The 21,406-nt window shown below is 42.4% G+C and overlaps 1 protein-coding gene across 2 annotated transcripts in view; it reads left to right on the plus strand.

Moving 5' to 3' along the window:
* The window catches only part of INPP5A (inositol polyphosphate-5-phosphatase A), a 189,739-nt gene that overhangs the window by 150,170 nt on the left and 18,163 nt on the right, over window positions 1–21,406 (plus strand). For both annotated transcript variants that reach the window (XM_066554797.1, XM_066554798.1), the window contains exons 10-12: window positions 6,071–6,166; window positions 6,499–6,573; window positions 18,590–18,663. In XM_066554797.1, the coding sequence (XP_066410894.1) occupies window positions 6,071–6,166; window positions 6,499–6,573; window positions 18,590–18,663 (245 nt within the window). The remainder of the gene's footprint in view (window positions 1–6,070; window positions 6,167–6,498; window positions 6,574–18,589; window positions 18,664–21,406) is intronic.

Below are 21,406 nucleotides of genomic sequence, written 5' to 3' on the forward strand. Positions count from 1 at the left end.
TTAAAAGAGCCATAATTGCCACCAGCTGTTGGCACAGAGCAAAGCTGCTGAGGCAGAGGCCACAGTCAGGGACCTCAGGGCTCTCTCCAGACCTGGAGAAGGGCAGGCTGTGCCCCTGACACATGGCATTGAGCCGGCCACTTTGGCACGGGGCCAGCTGTTCCAGATGTGAGCCGGCCGTTCCAGTGGCCATCCCTGCCCGGGCCAGGGTCTGCAGCAGCATGCTGTGCTAAGCCTGGCCTACTGCCTGCTGAGCAAACACGCACAGGAACCACAGTGCTGCCAGGGATGACTCTGTAGGAGCTGGGTGGTGCTTTGGGCAGCGCCAGGGCAGGGGAGCCACCCTGCCCGCAGGCGGGTGCGCTGTGCCGCCGGACAGCGGCCGGGCTGTCCCTGGACTCTCAGGTCACTCAGCACAGTGCCTGAAAAGTAAACAGGAAGGGTTTAGCATTGCCTGGTGACATGCTGTGGTAACCTTGTCATGAATTATCTCGGTTTCTGGACAACAAAATACATTTTATAATTAACCTTGTGTTGCTGTGAAATAGAGACCAAAGTAAGGCAGGTTGTTTCCAGCAGGGATCATCTGTTTTAGGGAGGCAGGAGATCTATGGGACAATGGGAGCATGAGGATAATGTTTTGGTGCTGACTTTTTGGTCACAGACACCAGCCAAAGAAGCATTTTAAAATATCCCAGAATATCCCTGTGCCACAGTTCAGTAGGGGAGTTGCATGGAAGGGACCAGAGCTCCCATAGGTCCCGGACAGCTCCTGAGCCAGGCGCTCACGGGGTGAGATTGGTGCTTCTTTAGCCTGCCCGTGGGGTTAAGTCAGTCCCGACAGGCACAGGCAGCAGGGCCGTGTCAGTGGTAGCGGTGTGCCCTCGGGAGAGGGGCCGTACACAGGGCACGTGAGCAGTGCCACCAGCCAGGGCAGGGCAGGGCAGGGCCTCGCTCTGCGGGCACCCGGCTCAGCTGCCACTGCCTCCCCTGGACGTGAGCTGTCCCCGCTGGGAACATCCAAAGAGAAAGTCATTTTATTGGTACTTCACGTGGATTCTCATTAATACTTGTTTGTGTTTGTTCTTTATTCAGCTAACACTTACGTCACTGCTGAGTTCAGTTCCTGCTGCTGGAAAGTGTAGTAGCTGTTCTGGGATATTATTGCTATTTGCACACAGTTAAAGTTAACACAAGGTAATACATAGTCTAAAGGATATTTTTTTCAATAGAAGTGTATGTCCTCTCAGACAGGGTTTGGTTGCTGTACCCTGGAGATTGAGCCCTGGGATGCCCTTGATTTTTGCAGCAGCTGTGAAGCCAAAAACCTCTGTGGCTGTGAAAAATTGGCTATAATAAGCCTCCATTTCAATGGGAAGGTGCAATTTAAAAAGCACAGTGTTATCTGTCCCATAGCTAAATGCACATCTCTCATTGATTCAGAAAGTTATGTGTAACTTTGTTTTTCTCACTTATAAATTTTAATTCTCTGACATCACTTGACTTGAGGAATTTGCTGCTATTATATTCTCAATATCCAGGAAATCATGTCATCTCCTCAAAGGTAAGGAGGAGCCCAAACAAGACAGATGCTTCTGTTATTCCCAAAGTAGCAAATTTTTTACCTTGCTGATTATTTCAAATGCAATTTGCATCCAGATTATAATAATTTTTTAAAAATTATCCTAGTTTAATAAGTGTCAGATTGATTTTGGGTCTTGAGCAGCATTTCAGTAGTATTTCACTTTCATAATTAGATGATCCATGTATGTCTGTCTTTTCTGTCATTCCAGAATCCACAGAGTATTTAACTGAAAAAAGTTAAATATCTTAAATCTAGTTGATTTGGTTGCTCATGTGCTCAAGACTTTATTTCAATTTGCTCCTGTCAGGAATCTTCACTCTGAACTTCTCTGCTAGCATTCACAGCCATGAGCACATCTGTGTCAATCTATGCAGTTTGCTGCAAATTCCAGTGGCAGCTACTGCTGAACTTTTTTATTGTAAAGGAACAGTGTATATATTCTGTTTTCTCTTCTGTTTTTTAGAAGAATTCAAAGTGATAATAAGTCCTGGGTATTCAAATAATAGAGAACAATAGTGCGCATTTAGCATCAGTGGACAGATGCAGTAGGACAGGTTGAGTCTGTAGGTCTTTAAATGCCCCCTTTTGGGGGGTTTCCCTCCCACCCCCCAAAAATTATTGAGGGACTTACAAGCATGTAATAGCTCACACATCAGGAGGTGGACTCCGAGTCTGAAGTGTGGAATCAGTGAAAAATCAGTTGCAGTTTCCAGCCAAGCAGGAGGCAGCAGTGCAGCCCACAGCTGCTCACAGTGTTCCTATGTACACACGATATAAAGTGTATGTTATAGGCTGTTGTGTGTTTTATGTATATAACAGTTGTTTTAATGCCTGGATCCCATTTACTCTATGAAGAAATGCAGTCTTACACACTATGATTTGTGGTGTATATGGGGGAGCAGAAGGTGTGTTATGCTGTAAATCAGCAGTGTAACCAGTGTAACTCTGAGAATTGCTGAGTTTAGAAGAAGTTTCAGATTTGTCTCTTGTAAATATAAAAACCATTTCCTCCTAGCTTTGTGTAACAGGATGTTGTTATTACATTCCAAGGCCGTTGTCAGGAAAGTTGTTACTATGTTTTGCAATTCGGTATACATAAGTTATCGCAAAGGGCTATTTCAGAAGTGCTACAAAGCATCTACCTGTGTATAGTATGGGAAAACAGGAATAAGATATGGCTGTGTTTGCTAGGGAAAGGCTGGCTACTGAGCTCTCTCTCAGCTCTGAATACAGCCCTCCTGCAAGCTTTTTAACCAAATCTTGTTTCCAAAGAAAAAAAGATGCTTTTTTTAAAAAGAAGTTATGTCAAGTTATGATATCTGATTTCAACTTTTCTGCCCTTGTAAAAATATACCTTTGAGGGAATACCCAGCAAGGAACAGTGAGTTTTCATAGCATTTTGATTTCCTTTGCTAGCAACAAAAAATCCCTTCATAAGCAGGCTTGCCTAAAAAGGCACATGATCCTGAAAGTTTTCTGCTTGGGTGACTACGACTGTGCAGAAATTGAAAGGAGGAGGAAAAAAGGAGTGCCTCCAGCTTGTATAAGAAATGAACCTTTGCCCAATCACTTTTGTCTGTGAATAAGGTAACTTTTTGTGTGTGTGAAATTTGAAAGCAATAAGGTATGTGGGTCCTTTCTCTGTATTGGTTCTCAAGAGTCGATCGCAGGGTTTTTCTTTTGGAGCCAGCCTGACGTTGTGAGATAAAGCAGCTCAGGGAAAAAAATGTTCTCAAGCAGATGCCTTTAAGAGACAGAAATCATGAATTTGTTGAATTGCAACCACTCTGGGGGTGGCTACAATGACTTTTTGACAGTGACAGTAACTCTGCCGTGTCTTTTCGAGCCCTTCTTTGGCCCATTCACTCTGGAAAGCTGCTTAAGCGCACTTAAGCGCATTAGCATTTGGATGCTCGGGGACCGTATTGACCCTCATTTGGAAAGTTTAAATGAGTGAAAGATGGAGCGATTTGTTAGAGCTTTTGAAACCAGCTTTAGAGAGCTGCGGGTTTTCCGCTCTGGTTTGTTCGGGTGCTTGTTCTAATCTGGTGTGCTGTTTGAAGGGACCAGACTGATTTGTGACACATGAGCCCAAAGCCTCTTTTTTTGGGCTTGACCCGATTATCTGATCTGTGCTCTGAATTTCAATCACCCGCGTGGAGGGAGCGAGGTTGGGAATGGCTCGCTGCTGGATTACCTCACTAGCTCCTATGGACGCAGATGGCAAAACGGCCGCTGCGTGTCTGAGCAGACAAAGGGATCATCCCCCTGCTCGGCTGCGAGGGAACAGGTAGGAGGTCTGTGCTAAAAAGTAAAAGGTCCCGGAGGTGCAGCTCCCACAAGGAGTCCAGCATGCCACTCCTCCTGCAGGCAGGGTGGCGTTTAACCAGCGTGTTACCACTCTTCTCCCAAGGCTTCAGAAAACCACCCTAAAGTCCTGCAGATCAGATGAAGCACTCGCAGAGCAGCCCGTGCCTGTGCCTGTGGGACCAGTGCTCCTTGTGCCAGTGAAACCTGTGATTGCACACACCTTGCAGCTGTTCTGGTACTTCGAGCGTGCTGTGTTCTAGAGTAAACCCAGAGTCAGATGGACGTGGCACTGCTTTTGGGGATGGAGGAAACAGTCAGGAAAAGTTTGTCAGAAATGGACATCATTTTTTCAGTGAGATGGGGAATCAACACCTGTTTAATTCACAAACTTGTAAGAAAAATAACAAGATTTGTGGGTTTTTACCAAACCCCATTCAAATTACTTGTTAAAAATGAAAGCACCCAGTTTGCTGCTTTTTATTTGTACTGTGCCAATAGGCAAGGGCCTTCATCAAGGATCAAATTTTTATCAAATGGGAGCAAAATGTCCATTGGCAGATTGTTCCCATTCTGGCACAATTAAGATCCTCAGCTGAGATCTTAATTATTTGGAAGCAGATGGATTTTTGTTTAAATACATGTTTGGCATTAATTCCTGCCTTCAGGAGAAGGCGAGAATGGGGAAAGGAGAAGTGAGCTGTAGTCCATGGTGTTGTGTCTGGTATACACTGCACCTCTGATAATGAATCCAAATATAAGTATTTCTGTCTGTGAGAGATAGAAGCATGTAGTAGGATGTGAAAGTATGTACCACAGAACATAAAGTCTATACCACAGAACGTATTTATTTTACAAATAACCATTATGCAAAATGAAAACCTTTTGTCTGGTTATTATGAAAAGGAATGGGGTGAGCACCTCATTCCTTGTTACCTCTTTACCTCGTTACTTCTCCTTGACTCAGTTACTTTCTTTAACAGAAAACGCTTTTCTTAACAACCTCTAGCAAAATAATTCATGAAGGTCTTTGCCAGTATCCATATCCACGTCTGTGCACAGATCCTGTCAGCAGCATGTGCCTCAGCAGCAGCCATGGATGCTGAGTTGCCTCCCAGGTGTGGGGACACATTTGTCTTTGAACAGTGCCCAGTTTGAACAATTTCCTCAATTCTGCTTTCTGACTTTCCTTGTGGTTCCCAGCAGCCGGGCAGAGGGGCACGGGTGGCTCTGCACAACAGCCAGCAGTTTTGCCCAGGCAGGGAGGCTGCAGAGCACTTCACAAAATGTGCCCAGTTAAGATGGAGATGCCTCCGTTTCAAAGCACTTAACATACTTAAAGCTTCGCTAGCTGCTTTGCTAAAAGCTCTAGATTTTTACCTGTTGCCATGCAGTGGAGCCAACGCTTTGAGCAGCCCATTTCATGTTATTCCCCACTACCTGTGGAACTGGGTCCCAGGCAGGCCAGTGGCCAATGGATCAAGGCCCAGCACTTTTGTGGAAATTCATACTATGCCTGATATAAAGTTGTTCATCTGTGTTCATCTATGTTCATCTGTGCCTGATAAAATGTTGGTTCATAACATGTTTTAGGCACCCAGTCCTCAAAATATCTAGGGACATGATGTCTCTTATTTAAAAGAGGGAAATTGCAATGCAAAGTAAATTGTGAAAATTGCTGTCAGATTTGTGTAAGCATTTCTCGGACTTGCAAAGTGTACTTGTAACATGAATTTATAGGCAGATGTTTTTGCAAACGAGGGTTAACTCACAGAAGTGTAGTGTCAATGTCATTATCAGCTCTTAAGAATCAGCACAAAATCTGGTCATTATCTGTAAGCAGTGGTTTGGAGGATGTTTGCAAGTAAAGTGTGATACAGCATATAGTGATACCTGTGAAAGAACCTGTCTACATGGTACAAGCTGAATGACTATTTGCCTTTCCTGATTGATATTTTCTTCATATTGCCTGTTTCTCTTCAAGTGGTAATTCAGTTTATTGTTTCAAGTCCATCATAAGTGGAAGTGACTTAAATTAGCAATGCTTTGTATTTTGACCTACAGCAAATTATATTTGATGGGGGGCTTTGAAGATACATCTATTGATAATGTTTGGTTAAATCTGGTCTTCTGTTGCATATAAGCTCGTTTCCCTTTCTCCCCTTATGTTTTTCTTAGACACTGTGTGCAAAGGCCACAATGCAGACCATCCGGGCAGCTGACACAAATGAAGTAGTCAAGCTAATATTTCGTGAATCTGATAATGACCGAAAGGTAAACAACTTAATGCCCTTGGCACCCCTGTGTAAATAGAAACGGTGTTGAATGTTCATTTTCTTTTCTACAAAGCATGAATATAGCTGTTCCAAACTGATAATGTAAAGGGAGGGGAGGATATAGATTGTCACACCTAATGCTCAGTTAATTGGATCTGTTTAAGTGATTGCAAGCCAAGCAAATGGGCAAGCTGACAAGGGGCTTTGGACATGTGGAAATGTGTGGTTTTAAAGGGCTGCGTGTCTCTGAAGGGGTCACTGCCAGCAGCTGGGTGTTGAGTTGCTGAGTCCAAGAGCTTTGCTGACCTTTCTCCCTATTTTTTTATTTAGGTTATGCTGCAATTAGAAAAGAAGCTCTTTGACTATTTCAATCAAGACGTATTTAGAGACAACAATGGCACTGCGGTAAGTTCATTGCTAAACTCATTCAAAGGAGTAAGTTGGGAGCTCACATACAAATTGCATTTCTCTAACCAGCCCTTTATCCTTATCACCCCTCCTGTCTGCAGAATGAGAAGAGATAATTCAGCCACACAATAACTGCTCCAGATTTCCTCACCACTTAACCAGTTATTTTGTGTACAGATTCCTAACTTTGGCATGTTTACCTTCTTTTTTATACAAATATATTGTAAATTAAATGTACACAACAATTCACTTTTCTTGTCTGTCCTCTAGTCTGCATTTCTTCAAGCATCCTGTTTTTCTTCCTAGCTCCTCATTGTGCATCACACAGTAACTTAGGAAAAGCCCTTAAATGCAAAGCCTATCTGAAAATACCTGGGTCTTCTAAGTCTCCAAAAATATACTAGAAACACAAGAGTAAGTAGAATAGCAATCTCAAGCTCTGCAGCAGACTGTCACTATTTGGACAAGCATGCAGGGCTTCCCAAGAGGATTAGAGGACACTAACCCTCTGATTTGTAATAAGGAATCTGATTTTTATGTGGAGAGGGGCATCATAGTTTCTTTAATGTGATTTGTTTCAAATGGTAGCCACTTCATTTTGGAAAAGCTGTGTATCACTGCTTGCAGCTTTCTCCATTTCATCCAGGGTTCCTAGGGGTTATGTATCCAAGGGAAGACAGAGAGGGCCCTCGTCCCCGCCTCCCAGTTTAGCTGCACTCTGAACCAGTCACGCACTGTGCCCACTCACAGGGCACATTGCTGCTTGGTGCCCAGGGGTAGGTTGAGCAGAGGATCCCTGCTTCTCCACCTCTCTCCTCTTTTCCCCTGCCTACAGCTCATTCTCTCACTGCTCACAGAGAGCCAGGCTGTTGGAGGGCTGTCTGCAGGGCTCTAGGATATGGGGGGCAGCTGAAGCCCTGATGCCCTCTCTGATTTTAAGTTGGCTTCACCTGAGAGATTGATTCCATGTGAGAATCTGAGATTTCACTCATTTGTTGAGGTCAGAAGAGTTTGATGAGTAAGACCCATGGGGGTGAAGATCTGATTCCCCTTCTGGTCTTTGCTGCTGTCCCACAGCGTGGCTCGTGTGGCCTGTGTGCTCACTCCGAGGTACCTCTGTGGTACCTTCAAATGCAGTTTGGGGTTCTTTGGTTTCAGTTTACAAGGTGAATGCATCCTCGGGAAATGCCTAATGTTTCTTTCACTGATGTTTTGCAGTTTTGGGGACATTTAATTCAAAGCAGTAAGTCTCCTCCCACTTCCTTTTCCCGTATTAATCACATTCCTGTCTCAAATTTTTCCTCTGTGTATATAATTATTATAACTTTTCCAGATTTTTTTAAACAACTCAAGTATTTGTCATTTGTGTTTTCCCCCAGTGCATTCCTGAAGCTGTGTAAAGCTGTTCTTGGTGCTTGTTTGGGTTGTCCTAGTGGTATTTTGGATGGCTGCTGCTTGATTTGCATACAGGGCTGTGGGGTGTGAAGGTACAGGCAGAATCCCACTTAAACATATTCCATTTCAAAATCAGTAGTCATTTCTTTCATGCATCAAGAAGTGGGAAATCTTCCAGATCAAACATGGAAGAAAGAGATAAACGATATAATGAGCCATTGGAGATAATCTAATCTTCATGGTCTAGTTAAACACGCAGCACCATGATCACTAAAAACAAACTACCTATCTAAAACGATAAATGTCTCTGTGCCGAATTCAACCCAAAAAATCCATCGCATCCTTCATCAACCGCCGGTCTTGTACCGGCCTGACAGAAATTTAATTCAAGCTGGCTCCTGAAAATAATTATTGTATTTTAAGAGTAGTAATCATTGGTCGGGACATGATTGAATGTGTCCATGCCTATTGACTTTTTCTATGATTTATAGCTTTGTGCAGTCGATATTCCCATCGAAATTGTATAATTAATTATAAGTGGGGCTGTCAGGTCTGCAGGATGGAGTGCCCTGATGAGTATTTGGGAAGATTAAATTTTCCTTAGCTGTACCAATGCAAGGCTTGGGAATTTTCACAGCACTGGGGCTGTTGGATAAAGATGTTTTCTGTGTGTTTAGCAACTGCTTTAGCTCAAAATCCATTGATTTTTCAGAGGGTATTTTTTTATCAGTGCTGTGTCTCTTCAGTAACATTGGAATGTATATGGATGTGACAAGGCCTGACAAATATTTATTATCAACAGGCTACTTTTTCATTGTCCATACACAGTTATTCTTTCCTTTTTACGTTGTAATCAACAAAAAGAATCATAATATATATTTATAAAAATGATTATTTTTTATGAAAAATCTGATACAGATACAAATCACCTATTTAACAGAAATTCAGTTTGAAATGCATACTGTAATCTGTGGCGTCTAATTTTCCCAAACTAATCTGTAGCTTATTCAGACTTAGCTGTACCTTATTCCAAAGCTGGCTTAGCAATTACCTATATTGATTACCCCAGAGTACAATGATTGTTCTGTATCATTGTGTTTCAGAAAGAAACACCCAGATTTAACCAGTTGTGTGGTGATAGGAAAAAAGATAAAGCCTATTTGCAAACAGGTGTTGCAATAATGCAGAACTGTTTTATTATTTAATTCTTACGTTCTGAATTGTCCGTTGGAGTTGTGGTCCATCCAACAGACCAGGGTGTGAGTCCATAACCACACGGAGCTGTCCTTGGGTGTGTGGGGAGGGTGTTGCAGGGAGCACTGAGAGACGTGGGCAGGAGGAGCTGCAGCGTGCAGAGTTCCACTTTGGCATCACACAGGTCACAGTTAGGTTGTTGTTTTTCAGTTAGCAAAAGCTCAGCATTTCTGACCTGGATGGTAGGACACAGCCAGGCTGTGCTGATTGGTTCCATGGTGTCATCCTGCTCTGGGAGCTTGTCCATGAGTGATGGAAAAGCACAAATGAGGCTTCTCATTTTGGAGTGGTGGACAATGAGGGTTCTCACACCTTCCCAGAGGCAGCAGCCCCTGACCAGGAGCCACCACCATGCCCCCATCACTCCTCTGTGGCCCTGCTCCTCTTCTGCCCAGCAGGTGCAGAGAGTGCCCTGGAGCCCTGCACGGATTTCCTGTGGGCTCTGAGATCACTCTGGCTCACCAGCATGTCACTCACACAAAACACACCTTTGGATTTTCAGCCCTTAAGTGATAAAAATCAGCCGTGCTGGTGCTTCCAGAAGAGGAGCAGGGGGTTCTTGAATAAGCCTACACTTTTACCAGATATTTGGAGATGCTTTAATTGTTTGTGATAGATCAGGCTATAAGTGAGTCTTTTTTCAAAAGTAGTTCTCTGTTAATTTCAAAACAATCAAAAGAAAAGAAAGCCAAGAGTAATTATGTAATGAAAAAATATAATCAGGTTATTGGCTTATACCAAAGAACCACAAACTAAATTGTATTTCTTCAGTAGTCAATTAAATAAATCTGTAGTAAGAATGTAAAAACCTGTAATGACTACAGAGGAACGATTTAATCATCAGGAATCATTTTATAATCTTTAACTGCAATTAGAAGTGAGGAATGGTACCTACATTCCTGTCTTTCCTATGATCTGTATTAAAGAATCAATCCAGGTAGAAGCTAATGCACTGTCCTTAGGATTTGGACCACAACTGTGTAGTAAAAGTGATCAGTGAATTAATTGTCTTTAGAGTGGAACCTGATGATATTCCTGCTAAAATCATGATCTCTTTTTTCTGTTGATCTTTGTGGAAGCTGGTGGCTAGTAGTGAAGCTGTGCTTGCTCCTGCATCCTGCACCCCGCTGCCCCTGGGTCCTGCTGCCCCAGGCCCACAGAAACAGAGCCCCTGTCCCTCTGTCATACCTGATGGTATGATGTCATAATCATCATACCTGATGATATTCCTGCTGAAATCATGATCTCTTTTTTCTCTGATCTCCTGATCTCTGCCCCAGGCCCACAGAAACAGAGCCCGTGTCCCTCTGTGGTTTGGGCTGCTTGGGGGGGCAGAAGGATTAGCCCAAGGGTGCATGCAGCTCCAGGATCACCAGAGGGTTCAGAGGGCCCTGGTGGGGCACCAGCGTTCATTCCAAACCAGAGCCAAGAGTGTTATGCTGAAAAGCCCAGTGATTCCAAGCCTGGATTTTTATGGAATGGAAGTGTTCTATTTCTTATTTTAATTGTGCAGCAGCTCTCCTGGTGCAGAGGACAAACAGTGAACCTTATGGAGATTATGTTCTGACTCAGTTTCCCTTCACAGAATAAATTTCCTTTATTCTGTGTCTGTTCAGCCTTAAGAGAAAATTATAACGTGCTCTAAGTGCAGATTGAGTTAAAGGTCTTGTTTTCCCTCTGAGAAGTAGTGATTTCAGGTGATGTGTTATCATGCTAGTTAACTTAGAGATGTTATTGCAAACAGTACAGGCAAACATACTTTTAAATTTTAAGCAATATATTTCGGGGGGGTATTGCGTGTATTCCCAGGAAATCCTGAAATGATACACAAATTGAGCAGAAATATATAGTCCACAAGGGACCTCTATTAAGATTTTTGTGAGAATATGTATGCTTATGAAGATTAAGGATCTGGCGTCACTGAAAATGTATTAATCAACAGACAAGATATAGCACAATGCACTCTTCCCAATGGCCTTGGCTCTGACCCTTTTAAAGATAATGGGAATACTGTCCACTAGGAACTAGATTAGGACGATCAAGTGCATTTCATCAGGGTATGACTTGAACCATGATCCCAGGGGTGAAAAGGCAGAGGTTTATCCACTGAGCCAACCAGCCCCTGTCCAGATAAAATCTTGAATATGATGTATAAGGGCAAATTAGGATAGAGAAAGGAAATTGATTGCTTAGGACCATTGCTTCCTCAGACTAGTCATAAGGAAATCCTGCCTATCCTGAAACTGCTTCTTTTATTTAACATCGTCTTCTGAGATGCCTGATTTTCATAAAGTATAAATAGGAAAATGGCTTGATGCTCTGTATCTTTATTCAGAAGCAGCATTCTTGTGTTTAGAATTGCATTTGCTTAAAATGAGTGATTAGTTGATATGCCACTGGATAAACTGCAAAATGAGAAATGACAGAGATAGGAAATATTACAAATAAATTTTTCTCACAAGCAAAACATAAATGCAAATCCAGATTTCACAAACAAGTCAATCCAGATGTGTTGGGTTAGCTTTTACTGCAAGCTTCAAATAGATTAATTATTCTGGTGTAAAATTTGTCCATAGCACAAAGTTATAAATATTATTTCATGACCTTTTCCCCCACCCTGTTCTATACAGCTGCTGGATAATTCAAGTGTACTGTGATATATTTATTTTTTTAGGCATTGGCTCTTGTTTAAGTCTGGCCCTAAGAGTAGGTTCAGCATCTGTATTTGCACTCTGTCATCAAGCCTGTAGTATGATCTGCTAATGTGTTTTGGCCCTTTTTAACCTGTGTGACATGGAAGAGAATATCCAGGGAGGCAACATTTGCACCTGCATTCCAGTCCCCAAGTTTATGGATCTCACCATCATCCCTTACAGTTAATATTTGTGCACACAAGCGTCATACCAATACTGCCACATCTTGCCTGAGGCCTGTGGCAAGCCAAATAAGAATAGAAAGGTGCTTAATTGTTTTTTCACCATCTCTGTACAGTAGCTCAGTCCTCTTGTGCTGTCCAGGTACCCCTGATAACCTCCCAGATGAATGTCTGCATGCACAAAAGATTGCACAGAGAAAAGCAATTACTAAGTTTAACATGAAAAGTTATGCTTGAGGACACTCATCCAAAAGGCACAGCTAGAGATGGGAGTGGGGTACCCAGCTGCAAGGATGGAGATGGGAGGGGGTACCCAGCTAATGTTTCACAGTAACAGATATATTAAGTTTAATGAAATAATCCATGGAGTGTGCCATATTTGCAAGTAGGTTATTGTCACAAACATCTTTTGTGAAAAAACTTTTCTTGGGATTTTTCTCCCTTCTGAGAAGCTGGGGCCTCAGAAACAATATGTAAACAATGGTTATCTGCTGCTGTGGAATGCAACAGGTGGATTTTTGATTGGGCCATCTTGAATGTTTATAATTAATGGCCAATCAAGACAGAGCTATCTCGGACAGAGGCCAAGAGAGCTGCCTTTTGCTTTCATTCTTCTTATTCTATTCTTAGCTTAGCAAGCTTCTGAGGAAACCTGTCCTTCTATTTCTTTTTAGTATAGTTATAATGTAATATATATATATCATAAAATAATAAATCAAGCCTTCTGAACATGGAGTCAACATTCTCATCTCTTCCCTCATCCAAGAACCCTTGTTACCACTGTCACAGGATATTCCTAATTAAAGTCTTTCAGTTTTAAAGACAGCATCCACTCAGTCATTCCTGACGTTTTGAAGGAGCTTTGTCACAAGCTGTTATGCACAGTGTATGAATTACTGTAATAATATTTAGTGTCTGTCCCAGAAAAGTTGTGAAAAGTCAATTTGCATGAATACATTTTTCCAGAGTCAACTTTCTTTTAATTTGACGTAAGCACTGGAATCCCGGGAGAGTAAGCAGCAAAATCCAGTTTTCCCATCAGAAAAGGGAAAGCGTGTGTTCAGCTGTGACCAGCTGGCAGTCAGTGGCACAGCCCCTGGCCTGTGGCCACACCAGGCTGTGTACGGGCGAGCAGAGCCCGTCTGCTGGGGGAGTTGGCTGCACACAGGGTGAGGGGGCTGTGGGCTCTGTGCTGCCTCTCGCGTGCTCCAGGCTCTGCTGGGCTCAGGGCAGCTGAGGGATGGATGGGATGCAGTTCACTGCTGCAGGGCAGCGTTTGGGCAAGGAGCCCTTGGGGTGGGGAAGGAGCTTCTGTGGTCAGCAGAAAGTTCACTGCTGCTGCACGGGTGGAAGCCCAGGCTTAATCTCTGTCAGTGCTTTTGGCTTCTTCACTAGTTTATCCTTTACATATACTCCAGTCTTCTCACTGAGAGCTAATTCCTAAGTAGCACAACAGGTTCTGATTTCTGATGTGGTTTTTTTCAAGTAACAAAAGTCTCACAGGATGAGATCTGGATTCTCTGCTGCGTGTTGCAGAACAGAGGGGTGGCTGAGCCCTTGGAACTGTTAGCAGGGTGTTTGACAGCTTATCCATACCAGTCATGTCAGCCCTCAGTGCCACTAGCACTGTGCTGTGCCTCACCCCCCTAAAGCTGAGAACAATCTCTTTGGTGCCATTTCTGTGGCCATAGGACCACATTTCTCTGTGTGCCATAGATCCACATTTATGTGGGTGTTTGTGATTTGACAACGCTGCCATTCAGGATACATAGGTATCTGCAGAAATATAATATTATACAAAAACAGCAAAATGGTAAATTTATATTCAGTGATTTGGGTTTATTTCTGTGAAACATGATTTTAAAGACTGTCAATGAGAGAAAGAAGATTCAGATTCAAAATATGTAGTAATATAGATAATTTTACATAGTCTTTGTTAGAGAAAGAAGTAGCTTTATATCAGGCAGAGTTATGTACAGCATTTTCATGGGTAAGGGGGAAGGATCAGCATTTCCACAGGCTTTTACCTGAAGTCAGTAGTCTGCTGAATCAGTTTCTAAATAATTTGCTTGGACTGGAAAGATGGATAAAATTACTGTCTTTTCAAAGTCTCTTGGAAAAAAATGTGTGCTCCACAAGACTGGCAAAGGAGGTTACAGTGACCAGGGTCCACATGTTTTAATTCTCTGAGGTCACTTCTGTATACTCATCTCCTCTTTTTGGTCTGAAACTTCATTTCCCTTTCACAGCTGTGAATTCTCTTGTGGGCCCTGCGGATGGATTTGATAAATGCTGCTAATATCACCTCCTGATCTACCAGTGCTCTGACTTTGGTCTGTAGGTCTTGATGAGTAATTGCCGTTGTTCTACTCCAATGACTGAATTAAGTTGCCCTGTTTGAAGGGGTTCATACGTGTATGATTTTAGCCAAGGTGGCCCACTGCAGTGTACCCAATAGATGCTGACCTTTTACCAGTGCTTTAAATTGAAGCAAGCAGAACCTCGGTTTCTGCAACTGCCTAGACTCTCTTATAACCCTTTGATTACTATGAAGCTGCATAATGTAGGAATTTAGAATTTTGTGCATTGCTTTCTCTTCCACCCCAGCACATAAATGCATGTTACAGCATTGCCAAGAAAAAGGGAACAAAAAGTGAGACTCCCTTCAGCAGGTTTTGCAGAATATACAGCACCCTGGAAAACCTGCAGTTCTGATGATCCCCCTAAGAGGTGATGGGCACTGCAGCTGACACAGCCATCAGTCCTGAAAGCTTTTAATTCTCCTCAAAATAAATAGGAAATATTCTTTACTGCAAATGCAGTCATTCCTACACATACTGCATGGCTGCATTCCCAGCAGCGAGGGTCACAGTGGCTCACAGGTAGTTGCTAACTATTGATACACTACCTGGATGGATGGATGGATGGATGGATGGATGGATGGATGGATGGATGGATGGATGGATGGATGGATGGATGGATGGATGGATGGTGTTTTCATTCAGGTGCTCATCAAACATTCCTGTTGGGCTGGTCACTGGACATTGTAGAGCAAACATCTTGATGTAATATCATCAACTTGGTGTTGAAAAAGATAAAACGTAGACCCTGCATCATCTTCACTGTTATTTAGGTATAAATACATTGGTGAAACTGAGTTTGGAGAACAAAAACAGTCTTCTGAAAACTGCCTATGACATATAATTCTGGAATGGTCTGCCAGTCACAGCATTTTAAAATGTCTGTGTAATTGCTCAAATTACCACAGCATGTCATGTAACACCTTAAAGATTTGGTTCCTAAAGAGGATCTTATTATGAGTAAATTAAATAAAACAATATATTGATTTCTGGCATTTGAACTTACTTTTTTTGTCATTTTTAAGGCATTTAGAGTGACAGACATACTCATGTTTCCTGTTCCAGCAATGACATTATTCACAGTGCTGATTGGTGTGCAGTATGGAAATGAGTGAGCAGCTTGTGGTGAAATGGCCATGAAAGGAGTATGTTCCAGGTGGGGTTTTTTAGAGACAATATTAGATGCTTTAACAGTAAAGGCATTACCCTGTGAAATTCTGACTGCTCCTCAGTATCGTCTTGCCCATGTTAATTTTCATTCATTTTCTGTCATGCCAGGTTGCTCCAGGCACCCATGTACCTGTAAAGCAGATGGAATTGACTGATGCCCATGTCAGGCCCAACTTTTAACTAAAGTTGCTTTTAGGGCAAATGGCATTTGTAATTCATTGTGACAAGGCTTAGTGAACAAATTGCATTTGCATCAAAAAATCTTGCATTTTGAGATTACAGGCTTAAATGAGAATGCAGGTGCTTTTCACACAAAAAATAAAATAGTTAAAACATGGTCTTCTGCTGAAAAGAATAACTACAATTTTCTCAAAATGCACCATTCAGGTTTTCATCATCTCTTCTGTTCCTCTCCTCGCTGCCTGCAGTGCTGCCAGGTAAACACAGAGAGGTTGTAGGGGGGTTCCCACTGCTCAGCCCTGAGCACACAGATAACCTGTCCTTGCCTTGCAAGAGCGAGCAGGTGTCTGTCTGCACACTCGGTGGACGTGTCTGGACAGAAGGTTACAGGTGCTGTAACACAGTCACTTAATAACTAGGAAAAAATAATTTATAAAAGTGCATTATTATTTAATATATTGCAGGAAGTAACAGCTTTTGCAAATAATCCAGTAAAAATATTTGGTTGTTTTATATGGCAGCATGAATTCTTCACCATGAGCATTCCCTAAATCCTTCTAGGCACCTAGCTGGGCTTTGGCTTCAGGTTGAAGCTGTCCCTTTACCTGGGGAAACTTGGGAAACTGGCAGCACAGTACACAATGCTGTCTTGTTCCTGTTAACTGCCACCAGTGTCAGCAGCTCATCTGCATAGCACAGACACTGCATACACAACTGCAGCAAACAAACACAGCAGAAACTTCTGTGGATGATAATGCACATCCAAATGCTTAGTCCTTTAAACCCCAGGCCTCATTGAGTTTGCAAATATCATCATAGCTAGAACAATCTGAATGTATAAAATTTTGAAAATGTGAATTGGTGTGAGAGGACAATGCATCTATTGAACTTTGCCAACCCTTGGGATGCCCATGAGTAATTTATACCATTGTGTTCTGTGGAGCATTGTTCTTTCATTCAGTCCTCACAGTTTAACACTTCAGAAACAGCCTTTGTCCTGACACCTCCCCTTCCCTACTCTGAGCAGTTTAATTGGAACAGTAGGAAAAATGTATAGACATACATTTCAATTAATAGTTTTAACTGGGGACGGCAACTTGTTTTCCTATCCCAGATTCACATAGGATGGCTGATAGCTCTAAAATGAAGACACACGGAGCAGGAAAAGGATAATAACATTTTTTTTTCATAGCCAGTGTCTATGTATTGTGGCTACCAATCTGTTCTGCTTACTGAAATACAGGATCAGAGCCTGGAAACATTCATGGTGATGGAAACATCCATTTATTCTTCAAGTGCATTGAGATTGCTTCAGTTAGACCAGTGAGTGCTGGACCAGCCCAACAGTTTTAGTATTGAGTATATTATTAGATACATACTGTAAGTTCCCACATAGAGATTTCAAAATATTTATCTAGGCATATTGAATTCTCAGGCTTTCAATCAGATGTTAAAACAAGCACAATTTGTCACAGTTATTGGTACTGCAGAATCTTTCCAGCATACTGTCTCACAGAGTTTGGTGTCGAATGAAATAAAGCAGGGAAAGCTGCCCGTCACCTGGCATCCTCATGTAAAGATACCTACATATGGCAGGAGAGCCTGGAGAGAGCTGGGTGAGCCATGGAGAGGGAGCTAATCAACAGTGCAGGTGGTTCAGGTAGCTGCTTTTCACACAGATAATTAATGTGTACAAGTAGCTGCTAATTGCACATTTCAGGAATGATTTATGAGGTGACAGAGGGGAAAGGGGGACACGATCTAATTTCTTTGGGAACCTCTGCCATTCATACAATGGTATCAGCACAGCTGTGAGATGGGACATGATTAATGAACGGTGGGCAAACAGCGCCGTGGCGCAGGACAGTGCCGGGACGCTCGTCACAACAGCAACGGCCCTCAGAGCCAGGGCCGGCAGCGTGGGCATGATGAGCTTTTGTCTTTAGCTTGCAGTGCCCTGGGACGTCGTGGGCATGATGAGCTTTTGTCTTCAGCTTGCAGTGCCCTGGGACATCGGCTGCACCCCAGCCGGGTTCTGGAGTAAGATCCTTGTGTCCATCAGAACAGTTACGGGTTTAATGGGGACAATTATCACTGAGTTGTGAGTGGGTTTATGAACAAAGACTCTGGATATTTATTCTTTCTGTAGAGGTCATGGAGAAAACAAATGTGGCTGGGACTAATATTTATACAGGACATTAAATCTGTTAAACACCTGCTTCTGGTGCTCTGCCTGGGAGCACCCTTTACCTACTGTCACATTTCCCTCTGTCTGCTGTCTGCCATGCACCATCCAGAGCAGGTGTACAGGAACTCGGCTTTGCTTGGGAAGAGTGATGTGCACATTGGGATTGTTGTACCTGCTTATCTGCACTAAAGATAATACGGACTAATATGATGCATTTCACTGACATTCTCATGGGCTGGTTAGCATATCAGTTTGGTGGTTTTTTTAATGCTAGTCTAGTTTTTCTCTGAAGAGACTACTAACGAAATTTCAAGAAATGCAGCCTTCCTGTGGTGTAAGTGCACTTATAGGGCAGTGCTGTGAAGAGCCAGTGTTCAACTTTCACTGCAGAAAATGAATGTTTTCAACACTTTTCTCAAGGCACTGTTTATGTATCAAAATAGTCCAGACAGTTTTGCACTTCTACAAAGGCTATACCTCAAGCTCTGTGTGATCATAGTTTTCTTTTATTTCCTTTTGTATAATGTAGTATTTTTAAATTGCTGCAGTTCGACATTTAAGAGTGAAAGCATTTATTTCTATCTTTTATAGCTTTTAGAATTTGACAGAGAGCTGTCAGTCTTTAAAGACAGATTGTATGAACTGGACATCTCATTTCCTCCCAGGTAAGATTCATATATAATCCATTTATTTAACTAGCTACAACATAATTATTACTTGCACTGTTGGTAAAATGTGAATGTTCCCATATTTATTGCAGAAATTATAATGATGTCTGTTCCTTTTATGATTGTTTATTCTCCCCACATCCCCTCCATCACTAATAAACCACATGCCAGTAGTGCTCCATAGCTCATCATGTGGGTTCCGCTGATCCTGTCTTTTATAGCTGCTCTTAAAACAGACCTGTCAGGAATGTGTGCTCAGAGATGTGGAAGGACTTCTAAGCACTGGGCCCAGACCACCTGTTAAATCACATTATTGCAACCATAAAGACAGTCTTTGCCTCAAGCTGTTTGATGCCTGCCAGCAGTGGCGCTCAGCAGGAGTGCAGTCAGCTGGGCTGTGGAGCTACTGCCATCACTCAGGGAAATCCAAGAGGGCTATCAGGAGGGAGGGCAGGAACTTAGATTCTGCTTTTTCAGTTTCACTAAACATCATATAACTACTTAAGACTGTTAGAATAAATTGGCTGGTTTAATACACATGCATGGTTTTAGTCAGCAGTATCCCTGAGGTGTTTTAGCCATGAATGGACAACTATTGCTATCGTACAAAACCAAGCATTTTGCAAATGGCAGTTCTGTTTGGGAGAAATGTGTGGAAGATTTGGTGCCATTCTGTACAGGTATGGTCCCTTTCCAAGAGTGAGGAAGTCAAATCTCACAGTTGCTTTCAAGGGAAAGAAATACTGCATTCACAAAGAAAAAGTTCAAAAAGTAGTAGAAAAAAGGCAGATAAAACTATGCTTTTTATATACTTTCTTGTTAATAGATTTAATATGTTTAAATACTACTATTTTATGCTTCATGGACAGATAGGAAAGTATGATGTTTTGGCATGCACTAAAAAAAATTTGGGAAGCTTGCCTTTTGTGATCATAATCTCATTGCTTCTTACCAGCCAGCTGCGATACTGATTTGTATTGATCCCCTGGGACACTGGAAGTATGCACGGAGTTACCACCACTCTAAATTGTCCTTATTGATTGAGTATGATAACAGTAGACCAGCAGGGTGTGTACATCCCTAAGCGTGCCTCACTCGTCTTGTATCTGGTCAGGGCAGATGAAGGTGAGGGGAAGTGATACAATTTTTATGCCATACATACTCTTGTACTTCATTTCTCCAACACTAGTGCTTTCAGCCAGAGCAAGGCTTACCAAAAATACATTGTTCCATGAATAGTTTTCAGCTTCTTCAGACTCTGTGAGAGCTTTTCAGTGTCATGCTCCCCTCAAGCAGAGATCAGCAATTAGGTGTAAGTAGTCTCTGTGTGTTTTAGTTCTACTCACTCTGTTTCCTTCTCAACAACTAGTTAACAGTAATAATAATAATAAATGGTAAAAAAAAAATTATATACTGAGAGATGGCATCTATATATAAAGAGCAAACTGGCTTTTTATTAGGATGTTTTTTTACCCATCCCTCCTTGCTTTCTGTGTCATAAGGCATGGACATTCTATTGCCTATCCTGTGGTCCTTGCATGGCCACAGGCTCAGTAATGTATCTTTAACAGAAATATGTTACTTTTTTCAGTCATACATAATTTTTGGTGTGTATAAATAATTACTTATATAATACTTCTGTGAGATTTATAGTTACAAATTGAATTTGTATCTGTAAATGGAATGGTATTAAGGCAGCACAGCAAATTATTGTTTCTGCACATACAAAGGAGTTTCCTCGGAGTCTTGACAGACTCTGTGTTACTGCACATTAGCTTCAGGCCTTTTTAGTTAACTTTGAATGTGGGAAGGATTGGAGAGCCACTTCTGAGCTCTCCTACAGCCACATCTAAACCTAGCATTTCTGCAGGCATACTCAGGGAACTCAAAACTAATCTATTGTTCTTCCCCAGTGCAGTACTGTAATTTAAGACCAAATGTCTGCTTGATCTGCTGTGAATTCCTCTTCCTGATGTGGGTGACCATCATGATGCAGTGCAGAGGGGGGGGTTCTCAGGTAGTCATCCCTTAGAACCATCTAGAACAAAGCCTTGACTGAGCTCCAACCCAAACCATTCCTTCATTTCGTGATTTTATAGCACTGACAGCATCTGCAGGCCTGTCAGTTATCTCTTCTCTGTTCAGCATCCCTAAAGCATTTTCCAAACTCATCTTCAATTCTGAGTTCCTTTCAATTCTTTTATGTATGTGCATAAACCATGTCAGCTCACCACCCTGTATGCCTATGCCCAGAGGAGCATGCCAGGGATGCAGTGAATGAACTTCCAGGGGAAAGAGGCTCATCCCACCTGTTCTGGACCTGGATCTGCTGATGCTGTGTCCACAGGGCCTCCCACACATTCTGTCCAGGGTCCTTGGAGCCTGCGGGGCAGTGGCAGGAGGACAGCCGGGGCCAGGCATTCCTCTGGCCCTGTCCAGAGCCCACCCTTCCCTCGCAAACCCTTCCTGTGTCCTGCTGAGATGTGCCAAAGGTGAAGGCAGCCTGGGAGGGTAGCCACAGTTTAACAAGAGACCACGCGGCAGGTCTGCTATGTTAGACAACCTGTAAAAAATCATTCCAACAGAATATTCCTCAGACATTATTCACCCACTCCTAAATTTTGCAGTCTTTTATTTTATATAGTGAATGTTCATGTTTTCATCTTGTTATCCTCTGTGATCTAGTGTAGCACATAGCAACCCAAGCCACTGGAGACTAAATACAAGTTAGAATTTTAAA

Source organism: Molothrus aeneus, chromosome 8 (assembly GCF_037042795.1).
Source record: "Molothrus aeneus isolate 106 chromosome 8, BPBGC_Maene_1.0, whole genome shotgun sequence".
NCBI lineage: Eukaryota > Metazoa > Chordata > Aves > Passeriformes > Icteridae > Molothrus > Molothrus aeneus.